This window comes from Rana temporaria, chromosome 9 (genome assembly GCF_905171775.1).
Source record: "Rana temporaria chromosome 9, aRanTem1.1, whole genome shotgun sequence".
In the NCBI taxonomy this organism is placed as follows: domain Eukaryota; kingdom Metazoa; phylum Chordata; class Amphibia; order Anura; family Ranidae; genus Rana; species Rana temporaria.
Genome location: NC_053497.1, coordinates 84,054,202 through 84,078,560, shown reverse-complemented (window position 1 = coordinate 84,078,560; position 24,359 = coordinate 84,054,202). Strand labels below are relative to the sequence as shown.

At 44.0% G+C, this 24,359-nt stretch overlaps 1 protein-coding gene across 1 annotated transcript in view; it reads left to right on the top strand.

Moving 5' to 3' along the window:
* The window catches only part of NRK (Nik related kinase), a 297,759-nt gene that overhangs the window by 77,855 nt on the left and 195,545 nt on the right, over window positions 1-24,359 (top strand). The window contains exons 4-5 of the mRNA XM_040323823.1: window positions 19,063-19,188; window positions 20,666-20,776. Of these exons, the coding sequence (XP_040179757.1) occupies window positions 19,063-19,188; window positions 20,666-20,776 (237 nt within the window). The remainder of the gene's footprint in view (window positions 1-19,062; window positions 19,189-20,665; window positions 20,777-24,359) is intronic.

Below are 24,359 nucleotides of genomic sequence, written 5' to 3'. Positions count from 1 at the left end.
TAATCCTTATGGGGGATCAAGCATGGCGGCTTGCAAGACAAGACCGCCAACTCAGAAACCCCTCTAACAGAGGTAAAGGCCACTAAAGGGGCCACCTTCTGAGATAGTGTCAAGAGAAAATCTCTCTGATGTTTCCAAAAGGAAGGTTCCTGAAGAACCGAGAGCACCAGAGTCAAAACTCATGGGGGAAGAGATGGGCCAAGAGGGGAAAGTATATGACAAACCCCTTGCACACAAAAAAAGGGGACCCACCAGGGAACGGGCCGCAAAAAGGCCACTAAAAACACAGCCAAGGCTGAAATCTGCCCCCAAACGGTGCTTTAAGCAATTTTTAGATCCAATCCAAGCTTTAAAAACAGCAGGACCCTGGACATTGAAAGTACGCCCGTGGACGTCACTCCATCCCTTCGCACCAAGAGAGGTGCGACGGTAGATCCTCCGGAAGAAGACTACGGTGCCCTGTTGAGATGACCGAGTCAGACAGACCCTGGTCACCTAAAGTCTGGCTTCCAATAACCATGTTAAGCAAGTCAGTGACTGTACAACAGGAGGAAGTATGGGACCTTGAGACAGGAACCTCCTGCCCTGGCAATCGCCAGGGTGCCTCCGCTACCAGGCGCCCGATATCAGCGTACCAAGGACGCCGAGATTAATCTGGAGCGATTAGAATCATCGGGATCTCCTCAGCATCCACTCTGTGGAGCGGCCGAGGAAGCAACTACCATGGAGGAATGGCAAAAAATCACCGATACAGACAACACAGGGCCACCAGCGCGACTGACGCGTCTGTACAAGATCACTAGACCTGGCCACTAACTGACACCCTTGCGGCGGAGACAAGCTGCCAGGAGATCCATGCCATGTGAGGCTCACCTCCTGCAAGGGAGCCGAAACACCCCAAAGCACAAAGACCAGTCGCCCTGGTCCAGCATCTGGCGACTCCAGTAGTCTGCCTGCCGGCATACCTGATGGTAGACTGAAGCCACGGCCGTGGCGTTGTCCGGCTGAAACCAGATTGGTCGACCACAAGGAGAAGCATAGCCTGATCGCCTAAAATAGTAGGACAATGAACAGTAGACAGCACCTGGTATTCCCAGGCGGTCTTCCACCAGGCACTAGCCAGGCCCGACCCTGGGTAGCTACCGAGACCAGACACATTCAAGGAGGTGTGGTCATAGGTCCACGCAAGTCCAGCGACTCAGGGCCGACTGGACCCCCCAGTTTTGTGAACCTCCAGGTTCACAACCCGTGAGCTGGCATTCGTCGTAAACACCGACCACTGGAAGGAAGGAACAACTTCCCGGACCGAAGAGTCGGGAATCTCTGTCACCAACTCAGAGAGACTCTGACTAGGTGGCGCACAGGAATCTAATGATTTCAGAGACAAGAGATTTTTACCACCTGGACAGTAGTTCCACTGGAAAACCAGGGTGTGGAACTGGGCATACAGTACCACCTTGAAGGAGGCTACCCACAGACCCTGAACCAGCAGGCGCCCGGAGAGAAGACCGATTGCGTGATGCCAATACCTTCTCCGCAGACTGAAGAGTCTGCAATTTCTCCAGGGGAAGAAGGACCTTTGCCACTGAGGAGTCTGGATCAACACTAGATACTCCAACGCTGAGTCGGAACCTAGCATGCCCATAATTTGAACCCTGGGTCGCACACATGTAGGGCAGGCTTGCTGCCACTGAGCTACACTTTCTGGCCTAAACGTCTAACATCCACCCGAATCTTCGGAGGGTCTGAATGGGAATAACCCATCCACTAGGTCGGAGACAGAAGCTGCTCTCAGAAGAAAGTCGTCAAAGTAGCCAATGAGGCAAAGCCTCGCTGACCCAACAAAATTCAAATAAGTGCGAGCTCCTAGCTGAAAACCCATGGTGCTGACGCCAGATCAAAAGGGAGGGCCACAGGCTGACAGAGACCCTTCTCTCATCACGAAGCACAGAAAAAAACACTGTGACATGTGCAAAACGGGACATGCATGTATGCGTCCCTGATGTCCGAGGACGTCAGGACATCCCCCGGATGAAGCGCAGCTACCACCGAACAAATGGATTCCATGCGGAACTACCCGACGTTCACAAAGGTATTTAGGGCCTGAGGCCCATAGAAAACCCCAAAACTCTCGTCCTGCAGGAAAGGTAAAATTACCTTGCAGCTTAGCAAATCCCACACTGCCCAAGGCAGACCGACGTGCCGGGAGGGGAAGACACAAGGACAGAACTTTGTTCTGTGGATAGGAGGAAACCCTATCTAGTACTCCGAAGAGACCACCTCGCAGACCCACTAGTCGGAGAGCAGGGAGGTTTCACTGAATTGTGAACCTGCAAGCCGCCCCTCCCACCTAGAGACAGGGAGGGAAGGCTATATACATTGGCAGGATTTGGGTGCCGGCGTGATCGGCTTATGCACCCAGGGACAGATTAGTCCCCCAGCTGGGCCTTTGACGGCCTGGGAGGGTTGCCCCTAAATAATACACACACATAGTGTGTATGTATATTATGTAGGTGTATGCACACATGTCTTTGGAGGAAACCGGAGTACCCGGAGGAAACCCACACAGACACAGGGAGCGACAATGCAAGCTCCAGGCAGATTGGAGATTCGAACCAATGACTCTTTTGCTGCCAAGTAATGGAGTTAAGCACTACACCACCGTGTGCATAAAACCATTCTGAAACAGACGCCCTGGATAACAAGGGCGCAGCATTCAATGAAGCATCACAGACCTATATGAGGCCCTGGACCAGCTGGTCCGCTAGGCTAATAACCTCAGGAGAGAGTCGGTGCTCCTCCACTGTCTGGTGCAAAATGCTCACTCTGTGAGTTGTATACAGCACTAGGGGTCAGGACTACTCCAAGATGGCCGCCGAGCGTTCAGAACGCGGCCACAGGAAAAAGGCCAGCACAATGTAAGCTGCGCCATAGCGTGGCTACGACAAAATGGGCGCCAATGGGAGTTTTCAATGTAATTGAAAAATCTCCCAAAAAAAAAATAGCGCCAGCGACCACTGAGACCCCAGTGTAGTGGCCACAATAGGCCGCAAGCCAGACCCCAGCATGGTAAACATGGAACGGGTCAGTACTTCGGATCTTCTATCAGTCAGATCCATACAAGTAGGGGTTCCCGCCCGGCGGTGAGGGACTACAAAAGCCCTCAGTGGCTTTTCTCATTCCGCATCTCAGAAATTATCAAAGAAGGGCACAGAAGGAAAAAACCTACACAGCGGTCTGATTTGTGTGATCCAAAAAAGACCGAGCCCTTGGCGGAAACCCAGCTGCACTATGCAGCTTAGGAGAGTCCCTTGCAGCAGTAAAAAGCGCACCCATAAATGCCTTATTCTGCCTTTTTTTTTTTTTTTTTTTTTTTTTTTTTTTTCAACTAGGTACCTAGTCCATGGCTCCATAACAGAGCATTCCCCAGGGGATAACGGGGGAAGGGGGCACTCTTTTACCGCCCGCCCGCAGTCCACCCCCACCCTGGCACAAACTGTGTCCAGGACTACAATAAAAACTCTGTGGGAATCACAGGTGCTAACACCTGCTGCCACCACCAGCATGTGGGGAAGGACCCAGATACTGACTCCAATATTTACATATAGTGTGTATTATAATATGCACACCTGTCCATACAAATAGACAAAAGCTCCTAGAGCCCTATTCAGGGCCTCTCACCCACTTGCTGCGCTGACCAGGGGTAACCAGGGGACTCCCTCAGGAGGAGACTGCCCAGCGCTGCCTGTGAGGAAAAGAACCGTGAGGTAACTTTTGCAGGGACCTGTGTTTAAACAGGAAAAGCCTCATAGGGCTGTTTTATTTAAGGATAAGACACAGATACAGCATAAAAAGCAAAACCGTTACAGGTGTCACCAATCAGTCAGCGTCTGCTGAAGTATAATCATAAACATCTGTGCTCATCACAGGGCTTTTTACCTCACAGGAAAGCCCAATACAACAAAAAAAAAAAAAACACAGGCCAGATAACACAGTCCCCTCAGGAAGGCCCCCTCCCCCCTGACAGCGGCAATGTTAGCAATGCAGCAAGGGAAAGGAGCAGGGAAGTAAGGGGAAGGGACCCCCGAACCCCAGGAATGCCCAGCCGTACCAACCCACCGAAGCAGGAGGGACTGTACTTACCCCTCCGAGCGAGGACTCGCTGACGCATTCCTGACAGAACTACAACCGCAATGGAGGTAGCTGTCGGCCCGGTCCACTGTGATTGAGACAACACCACAGCTCAGTCATATGTGGACCTCGGAGCAAAGCTCACCGGCCACCTCAGGAGTCATGAGGTATGGCGTGGCAGACCAAGCCTCTTTGCAAAGGTGTGCCCACGCTTGCTGGTCGGACTGAGTAGACTACAAGGATCTATAATATCCAGCCTGTCTCTCAGCCAACAGTTGAAAGAAGATTCTTCAAGAAAAAGTAAAGTAAAATAAAATAAAATTTCTCCTCAGGGCGCTGGGCCCAAAGGGAGCCATACGTCCTTCTCCTTTGCTAGGCAGAACGAAACTGAGGCTGCAAGCTGCAGTGAGGAGGGTTATGTCTGGAGGGACCGCCCCCTGGGCGGGGCTGTTCAACTCTGTTAATGTAACATGTATTTAACTATTTAACATGTTTCTGCCTAGTCCTCTCCTGTAAACAGGGAACATAACCCACTTGTCAAGATTTAAGGAGCTGTGTCCGTCCATGGACGATAAGAGAAAATAATTTACTGAAAAAAAATTAATTAACAGGTAAACAGTGTCCCTTCGATTGAATTTAATCATTAATCATGTTTTCCAGCAATGTAGAGCCACATCAAATCACAATGAGCATTGCCCAATGATGTTGATACTCCACCACAACAACCCACCACCACCAAACGCTGACCTGCTGCAACTCTCATCACCAATGATAGATCCCAGCGCTGCTGAAATGTTACATATTTGGTCAATGGTTTTGCCCAGGTTTCCCATCTGTGCTTTTACAATTAAAAGCCGACGGGGATCTCTTTTAGAGGTGGTAGTGCTACCACTACTAAATGACAGCCACAGTTTGTAAACACAAAATGTCACTTAATGGAGTACATCCTACTGCATCCAGAACTTCATGTGCAGGTTTAATGCACATGCATTACGCCCTGTAATGCACTGCACGCTGCAAAGTGAATTTTGCGCCCTAATTAGAACAAAGATTTGCCAGATCAGGGCGCAGTATAAGCCGATTGTTAAGGAGTGGGGCCGGGAAGCAGATTCGTCGGAACAAGACAGGCAAAACAAGTAACTGCTTGGGGCCCCGAGCTAGCCTGGGGCCCCCAAGCAGGAGCCCGTTCGTTCTGCCGCGGGGATGGGGGCTTTCGTTTGCTGAGGGGAGAGAGAGAGAAGGCAGAGGCAGCCTGAGACTGTGGACTGCCCCGCCCTTGCCTATCCAGGAACAGAGAGAATGTAGGGAGGCGGGGCAGACACTGCTGACACCAAGTGAGAGAAGGTCGTGGGGGAGGAGCTGCAGAGACACATGGAGCAGAGGGAGCTGAGAGAGACATGGAGCCATGCAGGGGAAACCAAGAGGACACTGACAGAAAGTAAGTGTCTCTGATTCCGGCACCCAGCGCTGCCAATGTACCCAGTCAGTCCCCACCACCGCTGATTCCATCCAGTCAGTCCCCCCCACCACAGACATTCATCCCACCCCCCCACCAGCACAGCCACTCATCCCTACCCTCAGCCAGCACTGACACTCATTCCTACCCTCCACCACTGCCACTCATGCCTACCCCCCACCACTAACACTCATCCCCCCACCACTGACACTCATTCCACCCCCCACCAGCACAGCCACTCATTCCCAACTCTGCTGGGGACACCTGCTGTGGGGGGACTCTGATGGGGACACCACTTGCTGTGGGGGGGACTCTGATGGCGACACCACTTGCTGCGGGGGACTCTGATGGGGACACCTGCTGTGGGGGGGGAATCTGATGGGGGCATCTTCTGTGGGGGGGAATCTGATGGGGGCACCTGCTGTGGGGGAGGGGGACTCTGATGGGGGCACCTGCTGTGGGGGAGGGGGACTCTGATGGGGGCACCTGCTGTGGGGGAGGGGGACTCTGATGGGGGCACCTGCTGTGGGGGAGGGGGGAACTCTGATGGGGGCACCTGCTGTGGGGGAGGGGGGAACTCTGATGGGGCACCTGCTGTGGGGGAGGGGGACTCTGATGGGGGCACCTGCTGTGGGGGAGGGGGGAACTCTGATGGGGGCACCTGCTGTGGGGGAGGGGGACTCTGATGGGGCACCTGCTGTGGGGGAGGGGGACTCTGATGGGGGCACCTGCTGTGGGGGAGGGGGACTCTGATGGGGGCACCTGCTGTGGGGAGGGGGACTCTGATGGGGGCACCTGCTGTGGGGGAGGGGGACTCTGATGGGGGCACCTGCTGTGGGGGAGGGGGGAACTCTGATGGGGGCACCTGCTGTGGGGGAGGGGGACTCTGATGGGGCACCTGCTGTGGGGGAGGGGGACTCTGATGGGGGCACCTGCTGTGGGGGAGGGGGAATCTGATGGGGGCACCTGCTGTGGGGGAGGGGGAATCTGATGGGGGCACCTGCTGTGGGGGAGGGGGACTCTGATGGGGACACCACTTGCTGTGGGGGGGAATCTGATGGGGACACCACTTGCTGTGGGGGGGAATCTGATGGGGACACCACTTGCTGTGGGGGGGAATCTGATGGGGACACCACTTGCTGTGGGGGGGAATCTGATGGGGACACCACTTGCTGTGGGGGGGGAATCTGATGGGGACACCACTTGCTGTGGGGGGGAATCTGATGGGGACACCACTTGCTGTGGGGGGAATCTGATGGGGACACCACTTGCTGTGGGGGGAATCTGATGGGGACACCACTTGTTGTGGGGGGGAATCTGATGGGGACACCACTTGCTGTGGGGGGAATCTGATGGGGACACCACTTGCTGTGGGGGGGACTCTGATGGGGACACCACTTGCTGTGGGGGGTAATCTGATGGGGACACCACTTGCTGTGGGGGGACACCACTTGCTGTGGGGGGACTCTGATGGGGACACCACTTGCTGTGGGGGGGACTCTGATGGGGACACCTGCTGTGGGGTGGGAGGGGGAGGGGGGAGTAATAAGTATGTTGGATTTAGTTATTCTGCACTTTTTTTATGTATATTGATTTTATGGTACAGTGGTGTTTTTTGCAAATGTTCAATTGTTGAAACTGTCCAAATTGTATGCACATTATATGCAACAGCGGTATTTGCACTGTAAACATTTTTTAATTATATAACGTGTTGGTGAACTTAAACTGTATCGCTATGCTGTGGTTCCTGTAGGCTTTGCGTGTGTGCGTGGGGGGGGGGGCTGGGGTTTGGTGGCCTCCATGTCCATTTTGCTTGGGGCCCCCAAATTCCTTCAAACGGCCCTGCCGGGAAGCCAGTCGTGCTGTCCTGCCTGGTCTTGCCACCTTTGGCTACAATGTTAAGAAAAAAAAAAAACAAGTCTAGTATGCATTTTGGGACAGGAAAATATGTAATTGAAAGTTTGATTTGATAACTGGTCAGAGGAAAAAAGAACCTTGAAAACACTTCTGGAGTATAAAATGCATGGATCTTCAAAGGATTTATGTAGAAAAGAACTCTACCATCCCTTTATTGTGAGGATGAGAATTGTGCAAGCTTGCAGCATTGTGGAAGTAGACAAGTTAAAGAAAAAGTGGTTTATACATTGATCTTGTAATAGATCAATACTGTTGGGAAAATAAACATTTTGGGTTAGAGTGTTTAAAAGAAGTCATTTTGGTCAAAAGATCAATTTCAGGCCATGCCAGAAGAAGCAAATATATTGATGTTTGAGTAACTAAACATCAAGAAGTCGTGATATGGCATGGGTAGAGAACAGTATATGAGATTAGAAACAATACAGAGGAAGCAAAGATGATCTCACAAGAGTGTCCCTGCTCATGAGTGGGTGAATTTACCAACTAAAAGGGGGCAAACGGGTTAAAAGAAGAAAGATCTAACTTGTGGACAGACAAAGTTTTATTGGGAAATACTGCTTTTGTGATTACTACAATAGTATAGCGAGTATTGCACTTGCATTTTCTAACTAGCTCTAGAAATAGCCTGATTTTCTAACTAAGTAAAAATAGGCTGATTGCATAGGCAGCTCAGTTTGCACTGGGTAAGGGTATGATATCCCTTTATTTAAATTGTATTACCTCTATGTGGATGTGTCAAAAAACTTCCCTTGATCATTGAATTGCATTGTATACAGCTTAAAGCGGGGGTTCACCCTATTAATAAATGACCCTGTTCCTATGGAGAGGGAAGGTGATTGACGGCCGGCTCTGGCACGTCACGCTTCTCTGGAAATAGCCGAAATAGGACTTGGCGCTTCACGGCGCCTGCGCATAGTCTGTGCGCAGGCGCCGTATAGAGCCGTGAAGAGCCGAGACCTGTTCCGGCTGTCTTCGGGGAGCGTGACGTGCCAGAGCCGGCCGTCAATCACCTTCCCTCTCCATAGGAACGCCCATTCCCCGCGGGGAGTCGTAATCTTGTATCTACGAGTGCACAGTGAGTACGGGGATAAAAAAATAAAGACAGGCATACTGTAGCTCGCGCTACTATGCCGAATTTTATGCTAAAAAGTTGTTATGGAGGGTGAACCACCGCTTTAAACATAAATAAGATCCATGATTTTGTGGTCCCAAAAAAGTTAAATGTAATGTTTTTTGTTGAGATTGGTCAGATCTGACTAATCTACTGTATATAGTTCTACCTTTACAATATGAAGAAAATGGAGGATTATGAAATTTAGGGATTTGGGGAAAATTTTCTATTAATATATGCTAGTGTTTAATATTTTTTTGTATTCGGAATGAATGGGGATGGAATTGGGACACAAATGGTAATCTTTTAAACATGCTGGTAGTTTTTTTCTTTTTTTAATGGCCATATTTTTCCTTTCATCCTTAAAGGGGTTGTGAACCCTTGTTTTTTTTTTTAATAACAAACATATCATACTTACCTCCACTGTGCAGTTCTTTTTGCACAGAGTGGCCCTGATCCTCGTCTTCTGGGGTCCCCAACGTAGCTCGCGGCTCCTCCCTGCATTGGTTAACCCCCTAGGAGAAGCGCTCTCCCTGGGGGTTACTTTGCGGGCATGCTCCCGAGTCCAGCATTTGCGTCCATAGACACAGAATGCCAGACTCAGTCCTGCCCCCCGTGTCACTGGATTGACAGCAGCAGGAGCCAATGGCTGTGCTATCATCAATCTATCCAATCAAGAGCCAAGAACCCCGGCCAGAAAGGTAGAGCACATCTCCGGTGGGGGGAACGAATGGGCTCAGGTGAGTAAAACAGGGGGGTTTGGGGGCTGCTGAGTGACAGAAGTTTTCTCACCTTAATGCATAGGATGGGTTTACATCCCCTTTGATAATCTTTGTGGCATAACCCCTCTGAATTAATTTATTTTTGGGAATGTATTTGAGTACCCCAGGTGGATGAAAACTATTAAAATGTAAAAGTTGATTATGATCGGTTGGTTTTGTGTATAAATCACTCATGAGTCTACCATTTTCTATCCTAATACATGTATCCAAAAAGCATGTTTTCTTTGCCAAAAGTCATATTAAATTCCAGATCAAGTATCAAATAGTTAATATATATAAAATAATGATAAAGTATTCAAATCGCCCTCCCCTTACCGCAAACACATCGTCCAAAAATCTGAACAAACATTTACAATTTTCTTTAAATAAAACGTTGTTAAACATAAAAGATTCTTCCACCATATCAACAAAAGTGTTTATATATGGGGGTTAGACATTAGAACCCATCACCGCACCTTTAATTTGTAAATAGTATGTCTCTTTAAAGAGGAAAACATTCTCCTCCAATACAATTTGCAATAATTCAAATTAAAAAAGTAATTTGTGTTGTATTGTATAACCGTGATGCAGTTAGGAGGTGGCGACAAACTTCTATACCTTGCTCATGTGGAATTATAGTGTATACACTTGAAATATCCCAAGTGACCAGAATTGAGTCTGTAGAAACAGTCAAATCCCTAATTTAAAAAAAAAAAGTCATACGAATCTCATCTATAAGAAGACTTCATTTATCTAGTCAAAAGGTGAAAAACATTTAAGTACCTAGCCAATAGGGCTGTAACAGACTCAGCACTGGACACTGTGGGGCAGCCCGGAGGGTAATTAAAAAATAAAATAAAATTGCGTGTATGTATATATATATATATATATATATATATATATATATATATATATATATATATATATATATATATTATGTATTAACATGAGGTGGACCCTCTGTCCATGTACTGAGCACTGAAAATTATCACTGCTTAAAAAATGGACACCTTGAGTGTTTTGGTGAATTTCTGGTACTGTAATCTAATTAAGTCTCACAAGATTCCAGTATCGGGGGGCATTCTCTTCTGTTCAAAGTATTTGTAGATTGCTTGACTTCACAAAAGGAGAAGTGATCTACACCGATTCATAAACTGGCACCCAGAGGAGAGAGATCTCCTCTGTGAATGACAGGGAATTGAGCAGTGGATATTTTCCACTGCTTCATAAACGGACACCTTAAAATGAAAATGTTATAGTGTATAGTGTCCCACAACACAAGCTGTCTAATAAACCCATGAAAGGAAAAAAATCCATATTCCCTGTTTTTGCCACATTTGACGATTGTAGTCAATACATAGCACAATATCTGGACCAAACTTGTACAAACACAACTATGAAGCTCTTTTATGGTATTTGTATACTGCTTAAAAAAAGAACTCTGGTCCCAACAATAACTATGGTTTCTAATGGTAGAACCTGGGCCAGATTGGCGCCCACAGACACACAACCACTGGCACCCAAAGAATCACTTTGAGGTTGATTTACTAAAACTGGTGAGTACAAAATATGGTGCAGCTCTTCATAGAAACCAATCACCTTCTATTTTTTTTCCTTGTCAAAGCTTAAAAGGGGTTGTAAAGGTTTGTTTCCTTTTCACCTTAATGCATCCTAGTATGGCCTACCCATCCACCAAAAAAGTGTAAGCATTCAAAATGTAGACTTTGATTTTTCAAGTTCGCGCCCCATTGACTTTAGTGGGGTTCACCGCTTGGGTTAGAACATTTCCTCTGTTTGGGAGTTCTGGTGCAAACCGAATGGGAGGAGGGTGTTAGGCCCATCTCTACTGATCAGCTACCGTGCACAACTGCACCAAATATTGCACTCTAATTTTAGTAGACTAACCCCTTTGTTAAAGCCCGGTAAATTCATTTTAGTTTATATGAGTAATGCAGTCAGTCTGCATATACAGTAGAAAATGGGTCTCTTTTTCTACATTTATAAAATGAGTGCTGAAGCAAAAGTTGAACATGCGTAAGCATACAGCTCTGGATTCATAAATCTGTGTTCAGAGTTGTACATCTGAATGCATAGGCGTGTTTATGCAGGTACTTGCATATACATATGTGTATAGCTGTTTACAGCCATTGACTTCTATAGGTGATTGTGCTTAGAATTTGTGGGCTTCCTGGTGTGGAAATACACCGGAATATACAGCCATGTGTATGAGCCCTTTTTGTGACATGTTTGTCTGTGAAGATCTGCATAAGTTTTGGATTATAGGAGAAGTACAGCCAAAACTTGTTTGGCTGTACTTCTCCTGTGACTCACAGGAGTGCAGTTTGTTCTGCACTCCTGCGATGCGTTTTCAGCAGACCAAAGTCTGCTGTCAGCTGACGTCACAGAGCCAGTCTAGGCTCGGGAAAGATCACGACCATATGGTCAGGATCCATCCACATGCCTGGACCAGCGCCTAGCTCAGCCTCTCAGTGAGCCACTGAGAGCCTGAGCTGGCTGCTCCAGCCCCCTCCACAGCCCAGCACCCCAGTAGGCACAGAGCAGAGAGCTGGCGACTTAAGAGCTCTCTGCTCAGGGAGCTGTGAGAACTGCTCAGTTCTCAGTCTTAGACCAATGCTGTAAGTATGATTAGGGGGGGGGGGGGAATCATACTTCTCTTGAAAAGCTTTCTATGATCTGCAAGATGTCATTTGGGTCGAGTCACCATCTACTAATTCTACTGAGACTTCAAAGTGTTACTAAATCAGGGCTCAGGGCTCAAGTCCTGCGGGAATGGAGTTCCTGCACTTTTTTCACAGCAGGAACTCAGTTCCCTTTGCAGGACTAGAGCAGCCAAGCCGCCCGAGCCAATACTTCACTAAGCGGCGATGCCCTGCTCGAGTCACTGTCAGGGTCAGGCGAACGGCGGGAATTTGCTTCTTTCTAAATCCCGCGATAACTCGCGGCAGACCTCCGCAATGTCTCCTGGGAACAATAACAAAAGCTCCCAGGAGACATTGCAGCATCAAGGAAGTGATGGAATACCCGCACACTACCCGATTATTCCATATACAGGAAGCGGCCAGTAACATAAAGGATTACAGTGGATCGAAAAAAAAAAAACATGCGGCTTAGTAATTATGCATATGAGCGTATCATTTTTTATTTTTTTGGGGGGAGTAGATCTTGGGTAGGAGTTCCCACACTTTTTTCCCCAGGACTTGACCCCTGTACTAAATCCACAACAGTAAAATCTGACTGTGGAACCTAAGTGGTTAATCCTCTGCATTGTGTAAAAAGGCTGTTTGATCCTGTATGCACATATCCTCCTTTTCTTCCACTGACTTCAAAACATGTCCAAATAAGACAGAGCCTTTGGAGTCGTGCTGTACATGCTGAGTTTGGTGTGTATGGCTAGAATTTTTTTTTTATTTCTTGGGAAAGTGCATGTGACAGCACAGGGTCAATTAGCACTGTCCAAACAGAGGGTCTGGCGTCCTGATAGGACAGCTAGTGCAGTATGAAAACACCTCCCACAAGCATTAACCAGGCACTGATAGATGTCAGAAGACTGCTATATACTGCTGGTGAGAAAAGGTATTTAGCAGTTTATATTTACTAAAATGATTGAATTCCCATGTTCTGTGTACTGTGGAAGACCAGATATAGTGAATGCAGGGTCATGGGTTTAGTAACACTTTAAGTTACAGCTACTTTTGGAAAAACTGGGTTTATAAATTAACGAGTATAGTGAGTTATTAACGAGTTCTAGCAATCACACTTGCAGTGCATAGATTGGAGCAGCAGAACAAAAGGTTTTCATTATAGCTACACTATAACATGCATTGGTAACATTGTTTACATCGAGTTCATATTTAAAAAAAAAAAAAAAATATTCCCCTAGGCTACTTTCACACTGAATGCGTTTTAGCGCTAAAAACAGTGTCTGTAAAGCGCCTGAAAACCGCTTCTCATGCCTTCCCAGTGTGAAAATCTGAGTGCGTTCACACATAAAATCGGTTCACTTGCGGGATGGGAAAAAAAGTCCTTTGGGGCAGTTTGGAAGCGCTGTGCTTCCAAACTGCCCCTGCCCATTGTAATGCATGGTCAGCGCCTCGGAAACACAGCAACACAAGCGGTTTTAACCCTTTCTTCGGCCGCTAGCAGGGGTTAAAAGCTCCCTGCTAGTGGTCGAAAAGCGCCACTAAAACGAGTGGCGCTTTACAGCTAACGTGACACGGCTTCAGTGTGAAAGTAGACTTAGGGCTGTTAAGCATCCAAAAGCTAGAGAGACGAGTAGAGTAGAAGCATGGCAACCACTTATATCACAACTGCATTTCACATGTAGATATGGCACACTCTCAGCGCTGGATTTTGACACATTTATACAAGAGCTGCGAAGAATAGAAATATTTAAAATGTATTTAAAACCTGAATATTATAATTTTTTCCAGTTGCTTACATCAAATTCCAGCATTCCTGACAAGAGCAATGTTAAGCAATGCAGGTATCAGGTACTCAGGACTGAGAAAGAACCGGTTATCAAACTTGTCACACTATAGTTAGAGGCCTAGATTAGCGACTCCCTTGAGGCATTAGTCTGATGTATTATACAGCTTGTCCTGCAGATCCTACACTTACTTTCCATGTAATGGGATTTGTACTGATTATGCCTAAAATAACACCATGTAGCACCATTACAGGGGATTAGTTAGAATAGTGGGATGACATGTGTTTTAAGTCTGAGATTTACATGTCATAATTCTTAGCAGCAATGCTTTGCGTATTCTGGTTAGATACACTGTGAATTTCCCTTTGCTTTAGCCGACTGCAGGATACTCCCAGTCACTTGACTTCAGTCAGGAAATGCTGCTGTATCATCTTACAGGGCGGGTAGGGAATACAGATCTTAAAACAAGCAATGGTTTAGATTACCTTTCACTGCTTATACAGCAGTACTTCATATCCTGTTATCTGTCAGCATCAAGAGTTCCTCTTTATAGGAACAAGGTTTCTGGCTCAAAACTCTTTTTTTTTTCTTAGCTTACAATGGAAAGGCACTCTGATTTTAATTGCACTATTAAAAAATTAAAGCAGCTATGATATTATTACATATTAAGAAAGTACGTTTTATGAGCTAAATATTAACTAAATAAATATGTGAGATAACTAAAATGAGCCATATAAATAAGTTTCACAAACATAGATGCACATAAATTGGATGGCTATATACACACTACTGGGTAGTAGATAGGGGTCAGTCTCATTGTGTTTAGTCGGCCGCTGTGCATTGTGATAAAAAGTGATCAGCGCTTTAATTAAGTAAATCAATAATACACAAATAAATATTCCAAAGTCAAAATTCACTTAGTGGTTAAATATCAAAAATATTGTGCAAAGTGGTAAAATACTGACTGCACACATTGGCGATTTGCATATGTATTTATTTTTCTTTGCGAAGTGGGTTATCGGAGACCAAGGGACCCTCTGGGATACCAGCCATTTGGTGATCTATTGGTAGCATTTTCTATATATGGCTAAACGACTCTGAATGGTTTCTTTTATTTTGGTTATCTATTCGACTGCTGGTTACCTTGAGATATTTTTATTGCCACCTTATACAAGGGGCATACTCAACAGCTATTTGCACATTTTTCATATGTGAAGTTGGTAGGTAGTCCATGGCCATATGGTGATTTTCAGAATATTGCATGTTTTGTTGGCTCACACTCTATAACCTGCTCTATTCCCACAAACTGCTATCCTTGGTTTGGGATCCATTATTTGCAGAGCTTTTTTTCTCAGAAAATAGGTGCAGGAACTCAACCACGACCCTGTTTAGATTTCAAATACCGTAGAAGGGTCTTAAAGGGGCATTAAATACCAGAATTGCATTACATACAGAGTGCAGAGTTCAGGGGGTTACACACAGAGTGCAGAGCTGTCACTTGTAAACACAGAAACCAGACTTCTGTGTTTACAAGTGATTGTAGTGAGCAGGCACCAAAGGGTCTGAGCCAGAGGTGGTGGAACTGAGTTCCACCAAGTTCCCCCAGAAAAAAAGCCCTGATTATTTGTCTCCCCATAGCCTGAGCTGACAGGACATGTCCACTAGGCTTTGAGTCAAATGAAGAAACATTGAAGCCCTGAAAAAGTGGATGTAGCTGTGAAACACATAGGATTTCTTCTTCCTCCTATCTGACCACTGCTATGTGTGCTTTTTATTTATGGTGGAAGTACACTGCCCACCGTATGTGCAATATTTGTTTTTATGTTTTTTGTAATAAAGATATAAGGTTTTTGAATATATTTGGTATCTTGGTGATATCAGACATACTAGGGGGCCATCATTTAACACCCATTGCCTTCTACTTTTCTATTTTTGATTACATATTTTTGGGTTGATGCTCTCCTAGTATTAAGCTGGATGAGCTAATAAGATATGCTCTTACACACAATTTCTGTCTCGATACATTCAGATAAGCAGGAGCTGCAGTCTCTGGCACAAGGCACCCCTTCCCCCACAATCCTTGATACCCCTCCTGGCCACCAGCATCCTGGCAACCAATGACATACCACAGCCCAGTCCAGTGCTTATGCTTAGCATTCAGAAGAAGCTAGTCTGAAGTCTGTCTGCCCAGACCTGCTCTGCCTCCCACCCTCTACCATGCTGCATTGAAGAATCTTCACCTTTTCCAAAAAACAGCCTATGCAGTTAAGAGGCCCCTGTAGATATTCAAAAAAGCTGCAGCTTTGTAAAATGTTCATTAAAATTATTGTCATACCTGTAGACCTTTTGCCCCCCCCCCCCCTCCCAGAAGCCTGGCCGAAAAACTCCCACTTAGCAATCCCCAATACCTGTTGGCATGGAATGGTTGGAGGTCAGTAGCACTTTAGTGACAGCATGAGGTGGGCTCACCACTACCAATGCAGCCTGACTTAGAAGTGATCTTGTACCTACCTGTTCCATATGGCATCATTCTGTACACTGTGCTGTGCACTCCTTATTCCACATTGCCTCATTCTTTATTATGCAATTCATCTCAGACCCTCTTTAGTCACAGCCCATGTCCAATATTCAGCCCAATTAAAATCAAGCCCAGTTTTTGTTGTACAACGCTAAATACTTATGATCTTGCACATAGGCCCACTTAATTTAGAAAATGCCAATGGTAAAATAAACTATAATAGATGTAGGCAAAGGAGAGCTAACCAGGGGCAGGTGGATTACTTTCTAATTAGGAAATGCACTGAGCATAAAGGAACCTTTTGGTTTGGCATACATGGTTAGTAATAAGAGTCTATGACTGCTATTCATAGCATCTGTTCAGCTGATGCTATTGTCCATATCCCTAGAGTTTTTCAGGACAGGAAACCGTCACAGCCACGTACAAATGAGCATTATTATGAAGCAAGGTGAAGGTCATCAAGCTGTGCCATGACCTTACATGCCCTTGTTACATACACGACAAAAAATATTTAGCCACAAAACATAATCACGTGAGTAGCTTTCTTCCCTCGAGTCTCTGAGAAATATCGTCCAAGTATCTGCTAAGGTATGCCAGCATCCTACTTGTAGCCATCTGGTCATTGTATATATGATCAGTGGTTACCTTTAACTAGTCCCATGTGTCAAGGACTGATATAAAGACCCACATTAACACATATATTTTTTCTGCATGTTAAAAAGCACACACAATGCTTGATAAGGTCTGTGCTAATATATTCAATAAATTAATGGCTTGTTTGCTTTTTAGAGACTACCACAAATGTGTAATCTGTGGGTGATGACTTTTCAGATAGTAGTACAGGAGCAGCTAGACAGGCATTCGGGAGGAAGTATTGCCTGGTTTTATTTTATTTTGACAGCCCAATGTTTTTTTTTTTATGGGAATACTGTGCCACAAATGCAAGCCTGGCATTTGGCTTGCAGTTGCGATCTTGACCCATTGACCTGAATGGATTGCGATCATCGGTGGTACTACCTGTTGATCGCGACAGGAATATACGGTACTTTTTGCCCCACTGTGAAGCAAATAGTACCATGACTGTAGCATGTGTGCAACTGCAACCTGCCATGGTGCCATTTTAAGGTGGGCGGTCGGGAAAAAAGTTTTTACTGCCCCTTAATCGCAAGTGTAAAGAATCCCCAAAGCTGCAAGAGTTTGAAATATACCCTGGAGAAAATGCACAGATAACAGTATCAGTGACTATAACAGCACAGATCTCATTGTAGAATTTGTGTAAAATATCATAGGCTATTAAAGCAAATGTGTCTTGAGATAAACATTGAGGCTACCATTGCCACTCATTTAGAAAATTCTAGTTCACTAGATGAATAATTTTTCTAATTTGAATAATTAATCAAAAACAAGTATGTAGATAGGGACTTCTGAAACTTTCTAGAATTAAAGTCAGTGATTACAAGCAGTGGGTCACCATACCAGCCAGGCAACTACCATTTCCATATTGGCAGCAGTCATGCCAGCACCACTTTTTCTTATGACAGGTTCTCATTAAATGCCCAAACGTGAGCAGGATCTAATACTTTCAGAAGACCGAAAATGTCACTGCTTTCAGACGTTTTAGTTTTACAAATTTGGCATTTACAAATGAACTGTGCAATAGCTTTTTTAATGTTCATTTATCTTTATATCATAGCATTTAAGCTATTCATTTTCTTCCTATTTTATTATTTAAAAAAAAAAAAAAAATACCTAAAAGCAAAAAGTAAGCCTGTGGTATCTCCTCCAATTCATCTGGAAGAATTGTGAAATGCGATGAGAATAAACATTTGCAGAGCTATGTACGGTAGTTACAATTCTTTGTTCTTGCTCCTAAAACAAATATCTAGTATGTATTTAATAGGAATAGAAAACTTCCATTAAAAGCTTCAGAGCATTTAAGGATCATTTCACCCAAAAGTGATATCTTACTTATTGATGGAACCTGGTAGGCTTCTGGCTTTTTATAGTGCATGTCTTCACTACTACAACATCAAAATCTTTATTCCAGAGTTGCAAACTGTTCCAGTCCACCTGCAAAATTAGAGTTTTCACACCTACTTTTTGGGGGGAGTGCACTTTGGTCGCACCCAGTAATCAAAGTGCAGATTACTCACCAATGCATTTCAAGACACTGTTGGGTGGCTTACTTCCAAAGCACATAACTGCAATATTCAATTTGGGTGGGCTGATGCTTTAAATGCACTTTAAGGCCTCATGTACACTGCTGCTGGTAAATGGACATTTAGGAGAAGTTTTTTTCAACTGCTCCTGAACTCTCCTCTATGTTATCTTATCAGTACATGTACACAGGGTTTAGAGCCTTTTTTTAGAACGTAAAAAAAATGGGTTCAGAAGCTAAGTTTAGAGGGATTTCAAGCACTAAATGCGGCTTAACATGGAAACATTTTGGGCTATTTTGAATTTTTTTCCTAAATCGCTTCTAAATGCAAATGTGGCAAAACGCCGCTAAACACAGTATGTAAATGCGGCAAAGCAGACGTTTTAAACGTGGGTTACTATCTGTCTAGTTAAGTCATTCAGGAGAGGTTGTAAAAACGTCCCATGTACATGAAGCCTAAAATGCTTGTTCTGGATGTTAGATGGGTTTTTCCAAGAACTACTAGAACTGCACTGGCATATATAGCAAACATTTGTATTTTTTTTGTTTGTTTTTTTGTTTAGGAAGAAGAAGAAGAAATAAAACTTGAAATCAACATGCTGAAGAAGTATTCACATCACAGAAACATTGCTACATACTATGGTGCATTTGTCAGGAAAGGCTTAGCAGGCCAGGATGACCAACTCTGGGTAATTAAAATAGTTGACACCTACATAGCATTATTAATGAAAATTAATAAATAATGTTATTTACTTGGTTGATCTATGTGCATTATCCAGTTCTACGAAGCATCTGATAATTTGATGTCCCCATTACATTTATGTACTAAACAAGGCAACTTAACAGGTTCTGGGCAGACTGAGCCTTTAAGTGTATTTCTACATTTACAGCCAAATTAGGATAATACTGACTTAATATTTGTTGCACGTTCTCACTCATTTATCATAAATTATTAATATGTAATAACTTAATAAAATAAATATTTAAAATTGCTACTTACATTTTCACTTGCTCTTTTAAAAAAAACAAAAAAAAAACAAAGCTGAAGTGTTTTCCTGCTACGGTATGTAATATTAAAGTAGTAATTTTATTTTTATTTTGGATAGTGTAGGGAAGAGTTATAACACCTGTCTTTTTGCCATCTGCAACCCATTGAAAAGACTTCCCATTTTTCCTGTCCTATAGTCACAACAGGAAGTGAGGAAGTCCCTCTAAACTGAAGAAACTGAAGAAAATCCCTGGTAGTAACCAAAGTCATCAGAGTTGGTGTTCCAATGGGAAGATTTTTGCCCTATTTCTGTTCTCGTGACCACTCACAATGTGGGATTTTCATTCACATTCAGTCACCAGAAAAATAGGGTGAAACTCCTTGAAAGGTGTTGCAATCCATCTAAAATTAAATGCAAGTTTTCCCATCAGTCAAGAGGAGGCGGAGGAGTTTTTGTTTACCATAAATAACCCCATCTATACGGTGCTGCCACATCTCAGTCTTACTTGTAAACTTGATCTGAACACTGTTATAATAAAGGGTTAAAGATATCAGGGCTTGTGTCCTGCATTGTATGTTAATGATGGAAGCTCAATCTTTCCCCATTTTGCCCCCCCCCCCCCGACTTTCACTTGTAAATTGTTCAGAATAGTTTGTAGTCTGTCCAAAGGCCTACCTACTAGAAACTAGAAAGGTAAGAAATATTTTGTAAAAACACAAATATAAATTGGGGTAGTCTCAATTTTGACATTAAAATACACTTTAGGTGATCATGCATCACGTACAGCCCGTTTGAAAACATTTTTTTTTTCGTTATTGAACAGATTAAAGAAAGTAAAAAAAAAAAAAGGATACAGATAAAATGGGAATCCATAACCACAGCACAATACCAATATCTACAAGCACAGGTTTATTTTTTACCTCTCTCCCAATTTGTCAAGCTACTTTCAAGAGTGCAGCCTTCTTGTAAAAGGTCAAACACCAATAGTGCTATTTGGAAGTAATAACTTTGTTTCAGGTCATGTTGCCTAAATGGAATAGCAAGACCTACAGTTCATGTTTACGAAGAATTCAACTTTCTAAGTGTTTATAAAACAAAACTACAATGATGAAGTCACCCGAGTAGGTATATTTTTCTGTGGGCATTGCTGCTGGATAAAATGTATTGTCTCTTACAGCTGGTAATGGAATACTGTGGAGCAGGGTCTGTTACAGACTTGGTGAAAAAGACAAAAGGGAACTGCTTTAAGGAAGACTGGATTGCATATATTTGCAGAGAAGTTCTAAGGGTGAGCTCCTACATTTTAATGTAAAAGACTGAATACATAATTGTATATAACTAGGCAAAGGTGTTTACCATTATTTATCTATACTTCTAAACAATGCTATGCTAAGCACTTGTGAATATTAATGCTTTTTTTTATAGTAGAACCTCTATTTTCCATTTTCCATTTTTGTCACTTCTGTATCTATTCACTGGATCCATGCTCTGCACTATTCATTTTTCATTAGCTTAAAGCAGTGATCTACAAACTGCATACCTTTCCTGCCACTAATACCAATGATGGGGCACTATTCATCCAACTGAAACCAATGATGGGACATCATTCCACTGGCAACAGTGCCATCCTCCTCAAGTCCGACTCTGAACGTCAGTAAATCAGCCCTTTGTTTAGAGTGTTTGGGGAGCCCTGGCTTGAAGTAACAGTCTGAGGGAATACCTGCCACTTCTGGGTATGTGGGAGCATATGACTTGCTCAGTTGTGACAGATACCTGACCTAGAAGCCAATCACTTGGCCCAACAAGTGATTGGGGGGAATGCAATCTCAGGTCACTGACCAAGTCAATTTCAGGGGCAGAAGCTTTGAGAAATCAGAGATAAGGTAATGGGGGGGGGGTGAAGAATGCCCTTTTCAGGCATTCTCAGTTTTCTCTGCCTGGATTATTGATTGATACATTTGAAGGAGGTGCACAGGGGATGGTAGGTGTGGACCACAATTCTAGCCAAATATTCAGCCTGTTTTTAAACTCCTTGCCAATTACTTTTTTCAGAATTCCCATTCTTATCCTAAGAGACTTGGCATGCATCTCTGCTCTTCTTCATGGTCCTAATTTTCTCAATCTGCTATTGAATCTCATTTTACAAAACCACTCAACCCACTGGCCATGATTTAGATTATTTTTTACCAATAATTAGTTTTAATGACAGTTCACGAACACAGAGATTGCCTACCGACATGAAGCACAGTTTTAAAACCCTCCTCAAATCTTTTCAGTGTTTTGCAAAGAACAAAGTACAGGTACAATTATTATTATTTTTTTAAATATACGGAAGGGTTTACCCTGGGCTGTCATGGAGGAATCACAGAAAGGCAATTATAGGTAAGAGTAATCTACATTTTCAATTTCATCCTCCACAAAACTTATGAGCTAAGAAATTTAGATAACCAACTACAAAGCAGCAGTTCTAAATTATTTATGAACTCTACTATTAGAATAAAGTGTAACCCTTGCAACCCTGGCTGGAAGATTCCTCCATACAACCTATACAGAGCAAAGATAGATGAATCTCTTGTAAGGGGTTAGCTCGGTAGCGGGGTGTGTGACCCCCTGGATGGGTTCACTACACACTGAATTTATACAGACAGGCAGACGAAGACGGTTGAAAACAAAGATTTTGGTTTATTCTTCCATTTTGCTGGAAACAAGTGCAAGCATCCAAACAGCATAAGCAAAATCAAACATAAAATAAACCCTGGCCACTTGGGGCGTCTACCTTCACCACACAGGAACCTATCTAGGAAGTCTGGCACAGCCTAGTGCTGGGCAGACACTGCTGGTCATACAGCAGAAAAACAATAGTCTCTTTTTGATTATTATCAAACAGAAAAATCAATCACCTCCTCAGAATACTTTCAGCTAATGCTCTTCTTCACTCAGAAAGCCTCAGGATGCAGCAAAAAAGCGGTAATCCTCTGGATCACTTATAGAGGCCTTAATTGCCTCATTCTGAACAGCTGAAGATTTCCAACGCCCTTAGACCTGTTCTGGCTACTTTTGCAGCCGACGCCTAATAACAATTGGTGTATTGTCTAAACAAGGCAGAAATGTATGTCCCGTCTGTGACAACACCCACAGATTTACCTGACTTCCTGTCACACTCTGTAGATCTAATCTTTTTTGACAGCAGCTTGAACCAGTTGTCAAAATACCCAAACAGCGGCTGCATCTAATTGGATGCCTTTGTTCTTTGGTCAACAATTTTCTGCCTGGCTCCTTCAATTTTTCAATCAAAACATGTCAAATGGGGGGGAGGTGTCCACATGGCCACCTACCAAATGCATTTTGTCAGGTCCATCGGGAAATAGCTGAAATTTAAACAGTGTGTTGGTAAGCTTTACACTACAAGTGTGAATATCCATTTCCTTCACAAAGACAACTTTGTATCTAGTACAGGAAAGATCCTATAATAAAGCTTACACAGCACACTGTAATAGGAAGATAAGGTCTAGTATGCAACCAAAATATTCCACAGTCTAGTGTAAGAATGAGGCCTAGTATTAAACCAACACAAAACAGTCTGTTGGGAGCATCAGGATACAGGTTACTCTGCCCACAGTCTAGTGAAAGCAAGGGGCATAGCATACATCCTACCTGGCCTATGGTCTAACAAGATGAGGCCAAGCATACAGCTGACAGTAACTGTTTAAGTCCAGTAGGAAGAATAGGTTTAACATTAAGCCATTCCAGGCCAGTCTAGTTGAAGGATGAGGCTTAGCATATTTTTACTATAATGTTACTTTCTGAAGTGCCATAATCTTTTTCTGAAATCAAGTAGGTGCCCTAACATGAAGTGCTAGGCCTAATCATTCCACTACACCAGGTATGCAAGCTCAGGAGAAACAAACTGAGTCTTGTTTGTTATAATTGTTTATGGCAAATTGCTTCCTTTTAAATGGTTGCTTTTTTCATTATTGTTCATTCACGACTGTACTTTTTATACTCCATTTTTTGATACCATATTAAATCCCTTTTGTATCAGAATATTCTAGATCAATTATTTGTTGCTATTGGTAACCTCTTTTTGGGCCTCCTCTCAGGCCACTCCCCCTCCCCCCTGTTTTAGTACTTATTAGCCGGTTACAGCAACATACCCCCACTTGGGCATATGATTAAGTATAGGTAATCACTACCATTACCTATATATTAGTGGTTAACTTGCGTCTCCCATCTTTTCCCCCAGTCCCCTGAATATTTAATATGTTCAGGAGAAGAACTTTAAAATCTTACCACACTCCATAGGGCTTTCCCTTCCACTCCTAGTATGTTTTGGAGGTGTGGTTGAGAGAGGGGCACTTATAGCCACAACTGGTGGGACTGCTCCAAAAGTACATTCATTTTGGCAGTTTATTTTTGATATTTATAAATCAGATGTACAATGAATTTCATAGGAACGTCCCTTGAAATAACTTTAACTAATAACTAATACATAACTAATATTCTCTATATTACCTGGATTGGTGGCTTCCCAGAAAATAAGCCTTTCAAGCCCCTTTCACACTGGAGGCTTTAACGCCTAAAAAATGCCTCATCTGCAGTCCCAGTGAGAAAGCCTGAGTGCTTTCCCACTGGGGAGCTGTGCTGGCAGGTATCTTTGAGGTGGTGGAGGAGCGGTTTATACACCTCTCCTGCCCATTGCAAAGTTCTTCAGCAGCGGCCCTACATGGATGCATTTAACCCTTTCCTCAGGGGTTAAAAGTGTCCCGCTAGCGGCCTAAAAGCACTGTTAAAACAAAGGTAAAGCGCTGCTAAAAATTAGTGGTGCTTTACCGCCAAAGCGGCCACGGCTGCAATGTGAAAGGGCTCTTAAT